Genomic DNA, 16711 nt, shown 5'->3' on the forward strand with positions numbered 1-16711 from the left:
GTAAGCACAGCAAGCCCACCAAACACAGCAACTTCAGTAAGCACAGCAAGCCCACCAAGCACAGCAACTTTAGTAAGCACAGCAAGCCCACCAAGCACAGCAACTTCAGTAAGCACAGCAAGCCCACCAAGCACAGCAACTTCAGTAAGCACAGCAAGCCCACCAAGCACAGAAACTTCAGTCAGCACAGCAAGCACATCAACTTCAGTAAGCACAGCAAGCCTACCAACTTCAGTGAACTCAGCAAGCCCACCAAGCACAGCAACTTCAGTAAGCACAGCAAGCCCACCAAGCACAGCAACTTCAGTAAGCACAGCCAACCCACCAAGCACATCAACTTCAGTAAGCACAGCAAGCCCACAAACTTCAGTAAGCTCAGCAAGCCCACCAAGTACAGCAACTTCAGTAAGCACAGCAAGCTCACCAAGCACATCAACGTCAGTAAGCACAGCAAGCCCACCAACTTCAGTAAGCTTAGCAAGCCCACAAAGCACACCAACTTCAGTAAGCACAGCAAGCCCACCAAGCACAGCAACTTCAGTAAGCACAGCAAGCCTACCAAGCACAGCAACTTCAGTAAGCACAGCAAGCCCACCAAGCACAGCAACTTCAGTAAGCACAGCAAGCCCACCAAGCACAGAAACTTCAGTCAACACAGCAAGCACATCAACTTCAGTAAGCACAGCAAGCCCACCAACTTCAGTAAACTCAGCAAGCCCACCAACTTCAGTAAACTCAGCAAGCCCACCAAGCACAGCAACTTCAGTAAGCACAGCAAACCCACCAAGCACAGCAACTTCAGTAAGCACAGCAAGCCCACCAAGCACATCAACTTCAGTAAGCACAGCAAGCCCACCAAGCACAGCATCTTCAGTAAGCACAGCAAGCCCACCAACTTCAGTAAGCACAGCAAGCCCACCAAGCACAGCAACTTCAGTAAGCTCAGCAAGCCCACCAATCACAGCAAGCACAGTGAGCATGCCAAGCACAGTGAGCACACCAAGCACAGCGAGCTCACCAAGCACAGCGAGCTCACCAAGCACAGTGAGCACACCAAGCACAGCAAGCTCACCAAGCACAGTGAGCACAAAAAGCACAGCAAGCTCACCAAGCACAGCAAGCACAGTGAGCAAACCAAGCACAGCGAGCAAACCAAGCACAGCGAGCAAACCAAGCACAGTGAGCACACCAAGCACACCAAGCACAGTGAGCTCACCAAGCACAGTGAGCACACCAAGCACAGCGAGCTCATCAAGTACAGCAACCACAGCGAGCTCACCAAGTACCACAACCACAGTGAGCTCACCAAGCACAACAGCAACTATTACCACTGCTTCTTCAACAAGACCAGGTAAATAAAACTGGGATAACTTAATGTTTTTTCTTTTTTTTCTTAATGAAAGATATATATATACTAGATGGCCTTCTGTTTAATGCTGAGGTTAGGTGAGAAGGTCATTAATATACAGGGAGTTATCCTTGAAAATTCTATCCAAAATTGCATTAAATATGGGGGTGTTCATTTCAAAAAAGATTGCTGGCATACATACTGTAGTATATGATTTATCTAAAAATCTATAACAGGAAAATTGGTCGAGCTAGATGGGTGGGTTTCTCCATGTGGTACTCCATAGGATATGTTCTGTTTTGCTTCAAAGATACTAGAGCTAGACCTTTTTATAATGTCCACGTTGTGTAGAGATGGTCGAAATGTTGTCTCCATCCTTGGTTTATTTTGTGCAAAATTTTACTCACAGGTGGTGCCCTAAACTGTCAGAACGGCGGCACCTACGATGGGAACAAGTGCCTTTGTAAACTAAACTTCTATGGGTCTCTCTGTGAATTCATCTTGGATGAAATCAGACCAGGTTAGTTTTCTATTACTATTATTCTCTCTAAATCAGCTAAACACAAAAAACACATAATATAATAAGATATCTACATATACAGTATGCATCCTCCATAGACTTCAGGAGTTAGGCAATGTTCACACGGCGTATAGGACCGTCCGTTCACAGAGCGGCCAGTCTCTGCAAAGATCATCCCACCCGGTACTGCAGTACCGACTGGGATGATCTTTGCAGAGACTGGCCGCTCCAATGATCTCTCCGGCCGCAGTGTTCTGTTGCGAGCGCATCAGCACACGCCCGCATCAGAACTCTCATAGCACACAATGAAGCAACCGGCCAGAGCCGCTCGCTTCATTGTGTGAACTGACAGGTCTTTCTGCAGCCGCTATTCACTGAACTGCGGCCGCAGAAAACTGACATGTTAGTTCTTTGCGGTGCCGCGAGGATCCCGGCCGGAGCGTATACTATGTGTATACGCTCTGGCCGGGATCCCATAGAAGAATATGCAGCTTGCCTAGGCGTACAAAGTACAGCCGTTGTTGTTGATGGCAACAACAGCTGTACTTTTACGCTGTGTGAACATAGCCTTAGGATGTTTTTTTAACATACTATTAACACTAAATATTGTCAGGAGGACATTACATATATAAAGAATTGCCCTTTTTTTTATCTCACCACAGTTAATGTTACCGCCTCCCTTGATGTCACAGTTACTGTGGGAAATTTAAATTTTACTGCTGAGCTAAATGATGTAATGTCACAAGCATACATAGAGTTTGAAAGTCGATTCAGAGTTCAGGTACGTTGGTAAAATCAGCCAAAAATTCTCCCTAATCTAGCTGTACATGGGCCTGGTAGAATTCTTAAAGGCGTTATTCGAGAAGCAGAAAATGCAGAGCTCTACGATGTTGGTGCAACGGGAGCTATTGGTTATTCCATGTGAGTGTGGTTTTCTGATTTACCCCTTTAAAGAAGTGTTCTGGGACAATATTACTTATGGCCTACACTTTAGTGCCCCTTTGAACATCTAACTTTCTACATTCATAAGTAGTGGACTGAGCAAACTTCGAGCATGTTTAGGTCCTTCTGAACCTGAGCGTGCAGCATTTGATTAGCGGTGCCTACTGAAGTTGCTTAACGTTCGCTCAACTCTAGTGGACACCACAAAGTTAGGTCCACTGAGAAATTCATTTTGCAGTGCGCATACACGAAGGAACTCTTATGTTGTTTGAGGAAGAGCATACAGTAAAAACTCTACTAAAGACCTCTCTTTGCCAAAACCATCTGTGTATCTAGACCAGATTCTCACTTCCACCATATACTATATACTAGCTGTATTCTTAAAAGTGTCACTGTCGGTTTAAAAAAAAACTTTTGACACGTCAGAGAGACATGTTAAAATTTCTGATTGGTCCAAGTCTGAGTGTTCAGACCCTTACCAATCATGAGAACAAGCTGGAAGAAGACTGCGCTGAGCCGCCCCCCGCCAAGTTACCACTACCTGTAGTAGTATACAGAAATGGAAAATCCAGCAGCATCCACTGAAGTTCCAATTTTCAAGGCTTTCTTTCATGTCCATATACAAAAAAAATGCAACTTTTCAACCAGAACTGGTCTTTGCCAAGTATTCTCATAGCAGTATACTTGACAAAAAAACAGCTCTGGTTGAAACATTGCATTTTTCTGTATTTGGACATGGAAAAAAGCCTTAAAAATTGGAACTCCTATGGATACTGTTGAATTTCCCATTTCTGCATGTCTCTCGGACATTTTTTTTATAATGACAGTGAAACTTTAAGTCCATCAAACATTCATGTGATTTGCATGGCCATCTCAATGAGATTTCACTGCATTGTGCATTAGTCCTCTGTTTGTCATTTTTGCCTTTGTCCTTCTGTGTCTTGACACGTTTCATTGACTCTTTTATTACAGATGGCACTTGTGTACAATCGTATACCAGGCTACCTGGGTATTCAGATTATTAGACTTTTGTAAGTACTAAGTGTGTACGTTCACACAACGTCCTTTCATGGCAGCTACGCAGAAGGTTTATAAAAAGGGTTATCCAAGCTTAAAAAAAACATGATCGCTTTGTTCCAGAAACACCGTCCCCTTGTCCTCAGCTTAATTGTAGTTTAGCAGTTCAGTTCCATTGAAGTGAATAGAGCTGAATAGTAATACCACCACAAAACCTGGAGACAGTGGCGGTGCTATGTTTTTTTCTAATTCCTGGATAACCTCTTTAAAGCTCTGCATGTAACATGGACATGTCTCTGTTATCTTCAATCCCAGGAGTGGAAGTATTATAGTCGAACACTTGGTATTGGTGCAAGTCACTGGTAATAAATACAATGGAGTGGCCGCTGAGGTGAGGGCCGTACTGGATAACACAACCTGCACAAATCAAAGCGAAAGTAAGTAATGGATCTTTTTCAATATCAGACTCAACGCATAGGGGGAGATTTATCAAACATGGTGTACAGTGAAACCGGCTCAGTTGCCCCTAGCAACCAATCAGATTCCACTTTTCATTCCTCACAAACTCTTTCAAAAATGAAAGGTGGAATCTGATTGGTTGCTAGGGGCAACTGAGCCAATTCTACTTTACACCATGTCTGATAAATCTCCTCCATAGAGTACTGTCTGATGTCTTACTACCTTTCTGATATTTGTTAGTTCACCAAAAGCTTTCCCATTACTTAAAGGGGTTTTCCGTGACATACGCCAGAGGAGCATTTTGATAAATGTCCCCTAATGTTCCTACCTCATGAACATATCAGGCTAAGGCGGCTGTCTCATTATATAGAAGGCCGCTAACAAAGTTCATGATCACCATTTTATTTCTAGTGGATTTTTCCTGTGAGTTTATTTAGACTGTTTTGACTTATACCCAACCTATGGGACTGTCGTCTTCTTGATGAGAAAATAGGACAATATTTGTAGGAAAAATATATGAAAGGGATTCAAGAGTCAAATCTTTGTCTTTTCTCTTTTACAGGTAGGTTGTGCTTCAAGGGAACTCCAACAGTTGTGGGTGTCCCACTGGAGAGCTCAGGTAAGACCAGGGCCGAGGTCAGTGGAAGGTTACGGCCTGCCTTACACACATGCTTTTTTGGGGGTGGTATTTTTCTCTCCTGTTGGACGTTTTTGAGGATCTTTGGCAGTTTTTCCAGTTTTCGGCAAACTGTGGCATTTTTTTCTACCATAGACTTCAATGGGATTGTTCTGGTTGTCTCAAAAACGCCATTGTTGTGTATATGGCTTTTTTTTTTCTGGCGTTTTTGTCACCTTTTATGGTCCAGCAGCTAGGTCACGTGATGGCAGAGGGAAAAAAAGTTTTAGAACACAAAAACGCCTAAAAGGCAAACAAGATCCTTTACACATAAAGTCGAAAACAGTAGAAAAACAGCAGAAAAAAAACACAAATGCATTGAAGAAACGCCATGCACCCTTAAAAGGCGTTCCGGACAAAGCTGTATGGGGGTTTGTTTTTGTGTGCTTGTATGAGGGCTTGTTTTTTGTAAGGAAAGTTGTATTTTTGATGGCCCGATTTATATAAAATATTCACCATTAGGTATTCTTTCTCTTTTTACAGTCTTCCTTGTGCAGAATAAATAATGTTATATTTTATATATGTTTTTATCGTTAACCTGAAATCGTTCACCATATTACACAGAGTGATTTTCGTTAGTTACGATGGTTACTACGATCGTTTACTCCATCTGATCCCAGCAAAAGAAGGAACGATTTGGAATTACATTGAACAATTAGCGAACGATTAACAATGATTTTAGGGTCAGATCTAAATCAACGATCGACGTCGCGCGAATGATTTTTGCAATCGTTGTCTGCAATTACACAGGAAGATTTTTAAATTCAAATCATAGAACGGTTTTCTGCACGATAACCGTGCCGTGTAATAGGGCCCCGAGAGAGACCTTATCTAAACAAAAGAAGTGAAAATCATGCCCAACCCTTTTGTCCACCATCATCTGTCAGTGCAGAGTCAAGAGGCCTCCCATATACAGTCAGCTGACTTTAGTATAAAGTATGGGGGCCTCTAGCCTATCTTCTATCAAACCACCATGCCTTAGTGGTGTCATTTCTCCTATAATTAATAGGCTCCACTCATGTTTTTGAAATCCCTGCACATTGTGGTAAATACTAATAAAAATAAAAATAATAAAAAATTGTTTGAAATCCCTGCAAGAATCCTACACTTATCTATCTCCTGAATATCCATTGAATGAATTATAGAATGTGGGGACATTACAAAGTAGAACAGACCAGATCAGACGATCGGCTCAGCTGATCATTGTGTTTAGCTGCCCGAATTGGCCCCAGGGAAGGAGTTGACCTTTATCTTTGGTTATCATGGCTGGTAACCATAAGATTTTTTTCTTTGTCAAATCCATATAGTGAAACGTCCATCTTCCATTGTACAGAAGTTACATATACCTTTTCTCTTGTGTTTATTCCAGGAATCTGTGCAAATCAGACTGAAATCCCACAAGACATTCAACAATATTATATTCCCAACCTGGTCTCTGGAGAGATAATGTGTGTTTCTGGATGCAGCATTAATAGTAAAGATCCTATCAACTGCAACAAAGGACAATGCTCTGTGACAATCCAAGGACCCCATTGCTAGTAAGTCCATACTATATATTACTATACGCTATAGCTAAACCATCTTGAGCTATGGGCTATGTTCACACAATGTATTTTTTTATGACAAGAAAGGCCGTTGTTGCCGATTAAACCAATAGCCTTTCTTACCATGGAAAAATTAACATAATTGAAATCAATTAAAACAAAGGTCCCTTGGGTTAGTGTAATCACGGATGGCCAGAGCGGTGTAGTGACCCTCTCGGACTATCAGAACTGCCACCCTTAGAAAGGGGAAGTCTCCCAAGGTTACGGTGTATACTGTGTTGGTGTAAGGTGAAGGATCACAGAGTCTCTTTATCATAAATAAGCCTGGTTTACTAAGAAAGTACGTGCTTGTAGCAGGTTACACAATTATGATGTTCCCTTTTCATAAAGCACTTGATAATACACTTGATAACACTTATAGACCAATGCGGTTCACGGAAGAAAAAGAGCGCTGCACCTCACACCTATGGCTGATACTAGTGCCCCTAGGCTAAATAAAAAACACATCAGAATTTTGTGTATGAATTGATCAAGCCATACTGCCCCATGTACCATCGTGCAGGTATCCGATACACATGGGTCCCTACACTAAGTCCACACCGTGCCAGTCAGTGGCCACCAACCCCGCAGGCGCGCACAGTCAGGGAACGGGGGCCATGGGACGGCCCTGCGACCCCCATGCCACAGGACCAGACCCAAAAACACCACACCAGAACCCGGCCAGCACCGCCGGCAGAGAAGGTCGCCCCCAAACAGCACAAGTCTGGATGAGGTATTGCGCTCACCATAGCTGCTGCAGACAGAATGGGAAAAGACAGGAGGGATTAAAACCATGTGCACTCAGGTGTCTCCTGCTAATTGCGGTCATGTGGGTCTCACCAGGAGGAGTGCAAAACACTGAGAAAAGAGAGAAACAAAATGCGGTTCACGGAAGAAAAAGAGCGCTGCACCTCACACCTATGGCTGATACTAGTGCCCCTAGGCTAAATAAAAAACACATCAGAATTTTGTGTATGAATTGATCAAGCCATACTGCCCCATGTACCATCGTGCAGGTATCCGATACACATGGGTCCCTACACTAAGTCCACACCGTGCCAGTCAGTGGCCACCAACCCCGCAGGCGCGCACAGTCAGGGAACGGGGGCCATGGGACGGCCCTGCGACCCCCATGCCACAGGACCAGACCCAAAAACACCACACCAGAACCCGGCCAGCACCGCCGGCAGAGAAGGTCGCCCCCAAACAGCACAAGTCTGGATGAGGTATTGCGCTCACCATAGCTGCTGCAGACAGAATGGGAAAAGACAGGAGGGATTAAAACCACTTATAGACCAATACTTGACAATACAGCAACTGAGGAATGTAAGGTAGAATAGAGTCGTGCTGACTGAGTAGCGTGTTGAGAGATACAAAGAAGCAGAGTAGCAGAGGAGGATGTCGTGAGTGTCTCAACCCAAGTAGTACTGTGCTCTCCCGGGATGTTGGAGGATCAAGTAGAAGAATACTTAGAAGAAGAATATGTGTGCCCATGTATTGACCTGTTAGTCTTCACACCACCTGATGCCCACTAGATTTGGCTGAACCGTCCTAGAGGGTGACACAAGGCTCCAGAACTTGTTACCTGGGATGAGCGGAATGCTGAGGGATTGCTGCTGACAACCGTGCTGCGAGATAGAGTTCCTAGGCTTTGCGCAACTTTGCTCTATCCGGATCAGTTCCCAGCTTACTGCTGTCTGTGGATACTGTCCTGCTCTGCGACTCTCATTGTCCACAGCGTGGGTTGAGGTTGTCTCTAACTTGTCCTCTCTTGTGAGCGTCATTGTTTTGTGTAGCGTTACCTAGAAGGAAACTGTGTGCTGTCTTGTGTCCTACCCGTACGGGGTTCTAGCTAAGACTGACCTTAGTAGGGGACCTGAGAGAGGGCCAGGGACCAGAGTGGACCACTGTAGAGAGCTAATCATACATAAAAAATCAAACTGGGACAGCACTGGAAAAAGTGGAAAAAATTAAGAATATTTAGATGGAGTGCACGTCTCACCGCACAGGACCCTTCCGTTCGGCTCCAATCCAATAGTAAACGTAGGAGACAACACTTCTTGTGAAAAAACTTGATTTTTTATTCCCATCAGACGCGACGTTTCGGCAGGTACTTCAGCCTTTCTCAAGCGTGACGTCACTCTTGAGAAAGGCTGAAGTACCAGCGGAAACGTCGCGTCTGATGGGAATAAAAAAAATCTAGTTTTTTCACAAGAAGTGTTGTCTCCTACGTTTACTATTGCACTGTAGAGAGCTGTCTAGCTTACGTCCTTCCTCTACAATGTCCAAACGAAAGACCTTCACACTTCCTCCACCCATGTGACTTCCTTCCTCAGGGCATCTAAGGTGCTCTGTGAGTGGGAGAAGAGTGAAAACAGAAGAAGAAAAGAGAGAGATGATAGGAGAGAAGAACAACAGATTCTCGTTAGTTCGCAGATCCATATCACATACAAACAAGCTATAACGCTTTATAACACTGCACTAGACTGACTAGACTAGAAACTAGATGTTTCTACAGCTGGAGAAGCCCTCCAACTATAACTTTGTTATGGTGTGTTTACAGAGAGAGATTTATCTGACAGATCTTGGAAGCCAAAGCCAGGAACAGAATATAAACAGAGAACAGATCATAAAGGAAAAACTGAGATTTCTCCTCTTTTCAAATCCATTCCTGGCTTTAGCTTCAAAAATCTGTCAGATAAATCTCTCTGTGTAAACACACCCTTAGGCTATGTTCACACTACGTAAAACAACGGCCATACTTTTCACCGCAAAACTACGGCCGTTGTTTTGAGGATGATACGATATAGAAATTCGTACGAACTACGGTCGTACAATGCACACAGCGTATAAGACTACGGCCGTAGTTCGTACGGACCCGTGAAAAATGAACATGTCATTTATTTGCGGCCGGTAATGTTACAACTACGGCCGTGAATTTCAATGCGGCTGCACACGTAAAATTTATTTCGGACAAATTAAACTTGATTTTAATGTAAAAAATTTACTGAGTGGTTTATTGGGCTAGTCACAGTATTTCAATTAAATGACATGTTTCAGCCCGTTTATAAACATGCTAGGAATCAAAATGAAACAACGGCTGTAGTTTCACGACTAGCCCATACGGTTGTAATTCTACGGCCGTTGTTTTGGCCTCAAAATAACGTTGAAAATAACGGCTGTTATTTTACGTAGTGTGAACATAGCCTTAGTCTACATCTCTGCCAGTGTCCAGTGCCCTAATCTCAGTACTTATCCCTTACAGCTGTGAGACATCCTCCGAGTTCTGGTACACAGGAGACCGCTGTCAGACGGCCATCAGTAAGCCTGGAGTATATGCCGGAGTGGCTGTCGGTCTGTTTGTGCTGCTCGTGATTATCATCACTCTGGCCGTCATCTCATACCGACGTGGAAAAAGATCTGACTCAGACAAGTGAGTATTTTTACTCCACGATTACCAGGGAGATGAACGGTAATTTCCAACAAAAATTCACTTTCAGTTGACAAAAAAAAGCTTAGAATTTTGTCAAATTTAGAATCGAGAATTTTAACCCACTTTATGCTTGGCAGTATACCATCAATGTGCAGAGTCTTCTCACATTTTCTTTGACTTTTGACAAGTAGGAATAAATAGTTTCGTGCTAGAGATGAGGGAACCTTGATTATCAATGGTTAAAGAAGTTGGTTGCAGCCCTAGGGAATCCTGCAAAAAATATATATATAAAAAAAAAAGTCCATCAAATGGCCAAAAAAAGACAATGTGACGTCATGGCCTGTGACTGGATTCATGTTTTTAAGACGGAGACCAACTTCTTCACTAGTAATCAAATGCAGACAGTTTGGGTTCGGACGTCGACCACGTTTTTGTGTAGGCTAAAAAACTGATGTGTTTCGATCAGTTTTTTTTTTTTATTATAATGGAAGTAAATGGAAAAACTGATCAAAACTGATGCAAGCAAAAGCATGCGTTTTTACATCTGTTTTTTTTCCCTAAAACAAATCCGTTAAACGGACAGCAAAAAACATTGGTAGTGTGAACTGACCCTAACTAGGTAAGATCTTATCAAGAAGGGAGGTAAAATAAATAAAAATTAGCAATTTTGAAATTTAAAAATTGTATTACAAAAATAGAATTACAGAAAATACAATTGCAAAAACTTTGGACATATTACCAGCAGCTTGTATCCTTTGATGATGAAAACTCTACTTCAGGTCCCAGTGACTCTAAATTTCAAATAAGAGACAGCAGAAAACAGTAACATCTAGAGAGAAGAAAAGGGAGAAAGACTTAAAGCAGCACTCCCAGATTTTTTTTATATTAATCATTATGCAGGTAGTCAGTCAATATATATGTATTTCAGCTAAAATGACCTCATTTGGTTGTTCTTTTCTATCTGAAATTTCCTGGGATTCTTTCATTCAGTTGGGTCATGTGATCTCATGGTGACCCCCTGGGAATTACATGTGTTTCTGTGTTTTCAATGATGTCACTATCACAGCTAGATGGTACTGGCTCTAGCTGCCAATGTAATATTATGTTAATGCATCATGGGATTGATTATACATTTAAAAGGAAAAGAATGCAGTTTAAAATCTCAAGATGGCGGCTGACCAGACGTCACATATCCCAGATACAGTAATGAAATTTCGGAATGTAACAGAGCCGGGATGAAACAGATGACACTGTAGCAATGGTTATGGTAATTGTGGTGATTTACAAAGTCCTTGGAAAGGGAATGGAGTGAGTGAGCAGTGTTTCCTCTTTAAACCTCACGGGGGCGGTCTATCTCACATCAACCTCCTTCCTTCTAAAACAGAGGCTTAGGTATTCGCTATGTTAATGATTCCCTGAGAGATAATCTTTATTGTTATATGGCCCTGAGAATCACATACAATAATAATTGCTCACCCATTTTACACGTCCCTTCCGATGCTGCTGCCGTCATTTATAGTCACATAAACGACGACCCTGAGTCAGCACCTTGTAACTCTCCAAAGTATTTGTCCATCGTGCTAACGTTCGCCAGCGGCCGCAGAGTCATGTTTTCATTTTGAGAAAAGTGGACAGGGACGGCGTATCTACTGTGTCATGTGCCAAAAAAATTACACCTTCAAGTCGAATAAGTAATATCTCCTCCTATCAAACTGTACTGAGATACAACCCAGACGAAAAAACGGAGAGAGTAGAAGTACAATAGCAATAGTAGTTGTCACAAGTACCAGCAGTACAAAATCCAAAAACAAAAGAACTGGAATGCAAGACCAATATAAATATGAATGTTTTTTATTATTATATCAAAAAAAGATTATTAAAAAGTACATAATGGGGGGGCTAGAGCTAATACAAATCCCCATAAAAACGGTGGATCAAAGAATTTTTATACATAAAATGCTATATCATAAGGTAGGAGATAAATAAATAACCTACATATACAAATATATATACTGGGCACTGGGTTGGTACTACATACAGAGAATACATAAATAAATAATCCCCACAGTGGGTATATGGCAGAAAAACATAAAGACACCATCAACAAATAATAAATATTACCCATACATGTCCTTAGTATATAGGTCCACCTCACCGTACATCCGACGCGCGTTTCGCGTGTTGCTTTATCGAGGGAGATCACCCTCGATAAAGCAACACGCGAAACGCGCGTCGGGTGTACGGTGAGGTGGACCTATATACTAAGGACATGTATGGGTAATATTTATTATTTGTTGATGGTGTCTTTATGTTTTTCTGCCATATACCCACTGTGGGGATTATTTATTTATGTATTCTCTGTATGTAGTACCAACCCAGTGCCCAGTATATATATTTGTATATGTAGGTTATTTATTTATCTCCTACCTTATGATATAGCATTTTATGTATAAAAATTCTTTGATCCACCGTTTTTATGGGGATTTGTATTAGCTCTAGCCCCCCCATTATGTACTTTTTAATAATCTTTTTTTGATATAATAATAAAAAACATTCATATTTATATTGGTCTTGCATTCCAGTTCTTTTGTTTTTGGATTTTGTGTTGGATAGTTTTGGGTGCGCATAGACCGCACTATCTAGGCCTCTTTGGTAGAAGTACCAGCAGTAGTCATATAAGGAGAGTATTATTAGCAGTAATCATATAAGAGTATTACTAGCAGTAGTGATATAAGGAGAGTATTATTAGCAGTATTCATATAAGAAGAGTATTACTAGCAGTAGTGATATAAGGAGAGTATTACTAGCAGTAGTTAAAGGAGAAGTCCGGCCAAAATTAATTTTTGATATGTTGTTACTTATGAAAAGTTATACAAATTTCTAATGTACATTAATTATGGGAAATGCACATATACTGCTATTTCCCTTAATTTAGTAGATCAGGAAGTGTTAGAAATATCTCTGAAGAAGTGACGTCACGACCCAGGGTGTAATTCCTATGGAGTGTCCAGCAGGGGGCGCTCTCTATATAGAAGTCTATGGGACTTTATTGTTTCTATGGGTTTCTATGTAATGTAATGTAATGTAATGTAATGTAGTGTACAGTGCTTTATTGAATGAATACATCTATGGAATACTTTGGGGAGCAAGTGTCCTTGCTCCCCAAAGTATTGCATAAATGTATTCATTCAATACATTCAATACACAGTAAGCCCGCCGATCCGCCGCATTCCCGCCGCATTCCCGCCGATCCGCCACACGCTGATCCGCCGCATTCCCGCCGATCCGGACCATATACATTGAACTACAGCTCCCATCATCTGCTTATAGTATGAACAGGTGATGGGAGCTGTAGCTGGGTAATGGATATGACATGCCGCCGGGCGCAGGGGGGAGCCGCTCAGTACACAGCAGCTCTCCCCCCTCCTCCTCCTCCTTCCGTGATAACTTCTGCCTATACCAATGCTGAGTCCCTGCCTGGCCGCCGCTCTCCGCTCTCCCCCCATACATACCGGCTCCCGATGCATCCTGGTGTCCGCGCTGATGCCGGGAGCCGGTATATGTGAGCGGAGAGCGGCGGCCAGGCAGGGAGTCAGCATTGGTATAGGCGGAAGTTATCACGGAAGGAGGAGGAGGAGGGGGGAGAGCTGCTGTGTACTGAGCGGCTCCCCCCTGCGCCCGGCGGCATGTCATATCCATTACCCAGCTACAGCTCCCATCACCTGTTCATACTGTAAGCAGATGATGGGAGCTGTAGTTCAATGTATATGGTCCGGATCGGCGGGAATGCGGCGGATCAGCGTGTGGCGGATCGGCGGGAATGCGGCGGAAATTCGGCGGAAATGCGGCGGATCGGCGGGCTTACTGTGTATTGAATGTATTGAATGAATACATTTATGCAATACTTTGGGGAGCAAGGACACTTGCTCCCCAAAGTATTCCATAGATGTATTCATTCAATAAAGCACTGTACACTACATTACATTACATTACATTACATAGAAACCCATAGAAACAATAAAGTCCCATAGACTTCTATATAGAGAGCGCCCCCTGCTGGACACTCCATAGGAATTACACCCTGGGTCGTGACGTCACTTCTTCAGAGATATTTCTAACACTTCCTGATCTACTAAATTAAGGGAAATAGCTCTATATGTGCATTTCCCATAATTAATGTACATTAGAAATTTGTATAACTTTTCATAAGTAACAACATATCAAAAATTAATTTTGGCCAGACTTCTCCTTTAAATAAGGAGAGTATTACTAGCAGTAGTTATATAAGGAGAGTATTACTAGCAGTGGTCATATAAGGAGAGTATTATTAGCAGTAGTAATAGTAGTTGGAGCAGTAGTAAGAATAATATTGGTAGTAATATAGAGGAAGTAAAAGCAGTAGTAATAACACGACCTGTAACACTAGTAATAATAGTAGTATAGAGTTTATAAAATCTGAAATTTAGAAAAAAAAATCCTTCCCCTTATATAACAATTGTAATACTAGTAGTTTAGGTTGGGGTACTAATACTCATAGTAATAATAGTAGAATTGTAATAGTACCAGTACTTTGGTGAAATTTGTTTTCCTTCAAATTAACTGAAACTTATACAGATTTGTAATTTACTTCTGTTTAAAAATCTCCAGTATTCCAGTACTTATCAGCTGCTGTATATACTGCAGGAAGTGGTGTGTTTTTTCAGTCTGACACAGTGCTCTCTGCTGCCACCTCTGTCCACGTCAGGAACTGTCCAGAGCAGTAGCAAAACCTCTCCTGCTCTGGACAATTCCTTAGCAGAATTGTAACAATGCAATTGGCTTTAAGGGTACAAACCCACACACCGTATACACAGCAGATACGCAACAAATACGCAGCAAATACGCAGCAGATTTGTTGGTACAGATTTGATGCTGTGTTCAGTTATTTAGATATAATCTGCTGCGTTTTTGCTGCGTGTTTGCTGCGTATTTGCTGCATATCGCAGCAGTAAATACGCTGCTTATACGGTGTGTGGGTTTATACCCTAACAGTAAAATTAGTAGTAGTACCAGTGAGATAGTATTAGTGCTGCTAGTAGTGTTAGTAGTAGTATGTTGATATGTGACACACTTTGTTTTTCTGCTTCTCCAGGTTAATAATAGACAAAGAAATTCGTTGGTATGAGGACGGATATGAGGAGAACAACCAAGATGCTGGAAACATGTACAATGATGGAAGTATCGGTGGTGAGTATCATGATAGTTCTTCCTCAACTCACCCCATGCCAACCACAAGTCACCAGAACATGGGCACAAGATGCTATGGTGCTGGAGGGGGAACTTATAGCTATAGTCCCAGTAATATAAATATGTTTTCTTATTATTATTATTATTTTTATTATTTGTTTTACATTTTTACATTGAGTGGCAGCGGTAAGGGGTGACGTGGCCCATCTGCTGCCACCAATGGCTGTACTGGCAACTGTAGGGCCACTCAAGCCCCGGTTCTGATAGAGTTACATATCGCTAGTGATACGGAGTCTCCCCTGATGCCTATATTCATGTTTTCATTAGACCAGACATAACACTTGGGAAGCTTTCTATGTCAGTAGTGCTGTAGTGGCACAGTGTAGCAGAGCAAGCAGGGATGAATGTCCTGCCATTTACTTTTTACTCTGTGACAGGGTGCCACAGCTGTGGCAATAGTGACCCAGACAGTTCCCCCCTCCCCCGTGTAATGTCTATTCTAATGGTAACATGTAGACATCAGGGGAGGCTGCAGCACTAGTGACACATACAGCTCCCCCAGTGTAATGTCTATTCTAATGGTAACATGTATTATATAGACATCAGGGGAGGCTGCAGCACTAGTGACACATACAGCTCCCCCAGTGTAATGTCTATTCTAATGGTAACATGTATTATATAGACATCAGGGGAGGCTGCAGCACTAGTGTCACAGGCAGCTCCCCCCAGTGTTATGTCTATTCTAATGGTAACATGTATTATATAGACATCAGGGGAGGCTGCAGCACTAGTGTCACAGGAAGCTCCCCCCAGTGTTATGTCTATTCTAATGGTAACATGTAGACCTCAGGGGAGGCTGCAGCACTAGTGACACATACAGCTCCCCCAGTGTAATGTCTATTCTAATGGTAACATGTATTATATAGAAATCAGGGGAGGCTGCAGCACTAGTGACACAGACAGCTTCCCCAGTGTAATGTCTATTCTAATGGTAACATGTATTATATAGACATCAGGGGAGGCTGCAGCACTGGTGACACAGACAGCTCCCCCCAGTGTAATGTCTAATGGTAACATGTATTATATAGACATCAGGGAAGGCTACAGCACTAGTGACACAGAGAGCTTCCCCCAGTGTAATGTCTATTCTAATGGTAACATGTATTATATAGACATCAGGGGAGGTTGCAGCACTAGTGACACAGACAGCTCCCCCCAGTGTAATGTCTATTCTAATGGTAACATGTATTATATAGACATTAGGGAAGGCTACAGCACTAGTGACACAGACAGCTTCCCCCAGTGTAATGTCTATTCTAATGATAACATGTATTATATAGACATCAGGGGAGGCTGCAGCACTAGTGACACAGACAGCTTCCCCCAGTGAAATGTCTACTCTAATGGTAACATGTATTATATAGATATTAGGGAAGGCTGCAGCACTAGTGACACAGACCGCTCCCCCCAGTGTAATGTCTATTCTAATGGTAACATGTATTATATA

At 42.3% G+C, this 16711-nt stretch overlaps 1 protein-coding gene across 1 annotated transcript in view; it reads left to right on the plus strand.

The window, feature by feature from the left end:
- The window catches only part of LOC138784354 (serine-rich adhesin for platelets-like), a gene marked incomplete at its 5' end in the record, with an annotated part of 32643 nt that overhangs the window by 9537 nt on the left and 6395 nt on the right, over positions 1–16711 (plus strand). The window contains 10 exon segments of the mRNA XM_069959884.1: positions 42–733; positions 735–1351; positions 1758–1868; positions 2531–2649; positions 3783–3841; positions 4143–4264; positions 4849–4905; positions 6332–6500; positions 9811–9978; positions 15110–15204. Coding sequence (XP_069815985.1) covers positions 42–733; positions 735–1351; positions 1758–1868; positions 2531–2649; positions 3783–3841; positions 4143–4264; positions 4849–4905; positions 6332–6500; positions 9811–9978; positions 15110–15204 — 2209 coding nt within the window.

The sequence above is a fragment of the Dendropsophus ebraccatus genome, chromosome 1 (assembly GCF_027789765.1).
Source record: "Dendropsophus ebraccatus isolate aDenEbr1 chromosome 1, aDenEbr1.pat, whole genome shotgun sequence".
Lineage (NCBI taxonomy): Eukaryota > Metazoa > Chordata > Amphibia > Anura > Hylidae > Dendropsophus > Dendropsophus ebraccatus.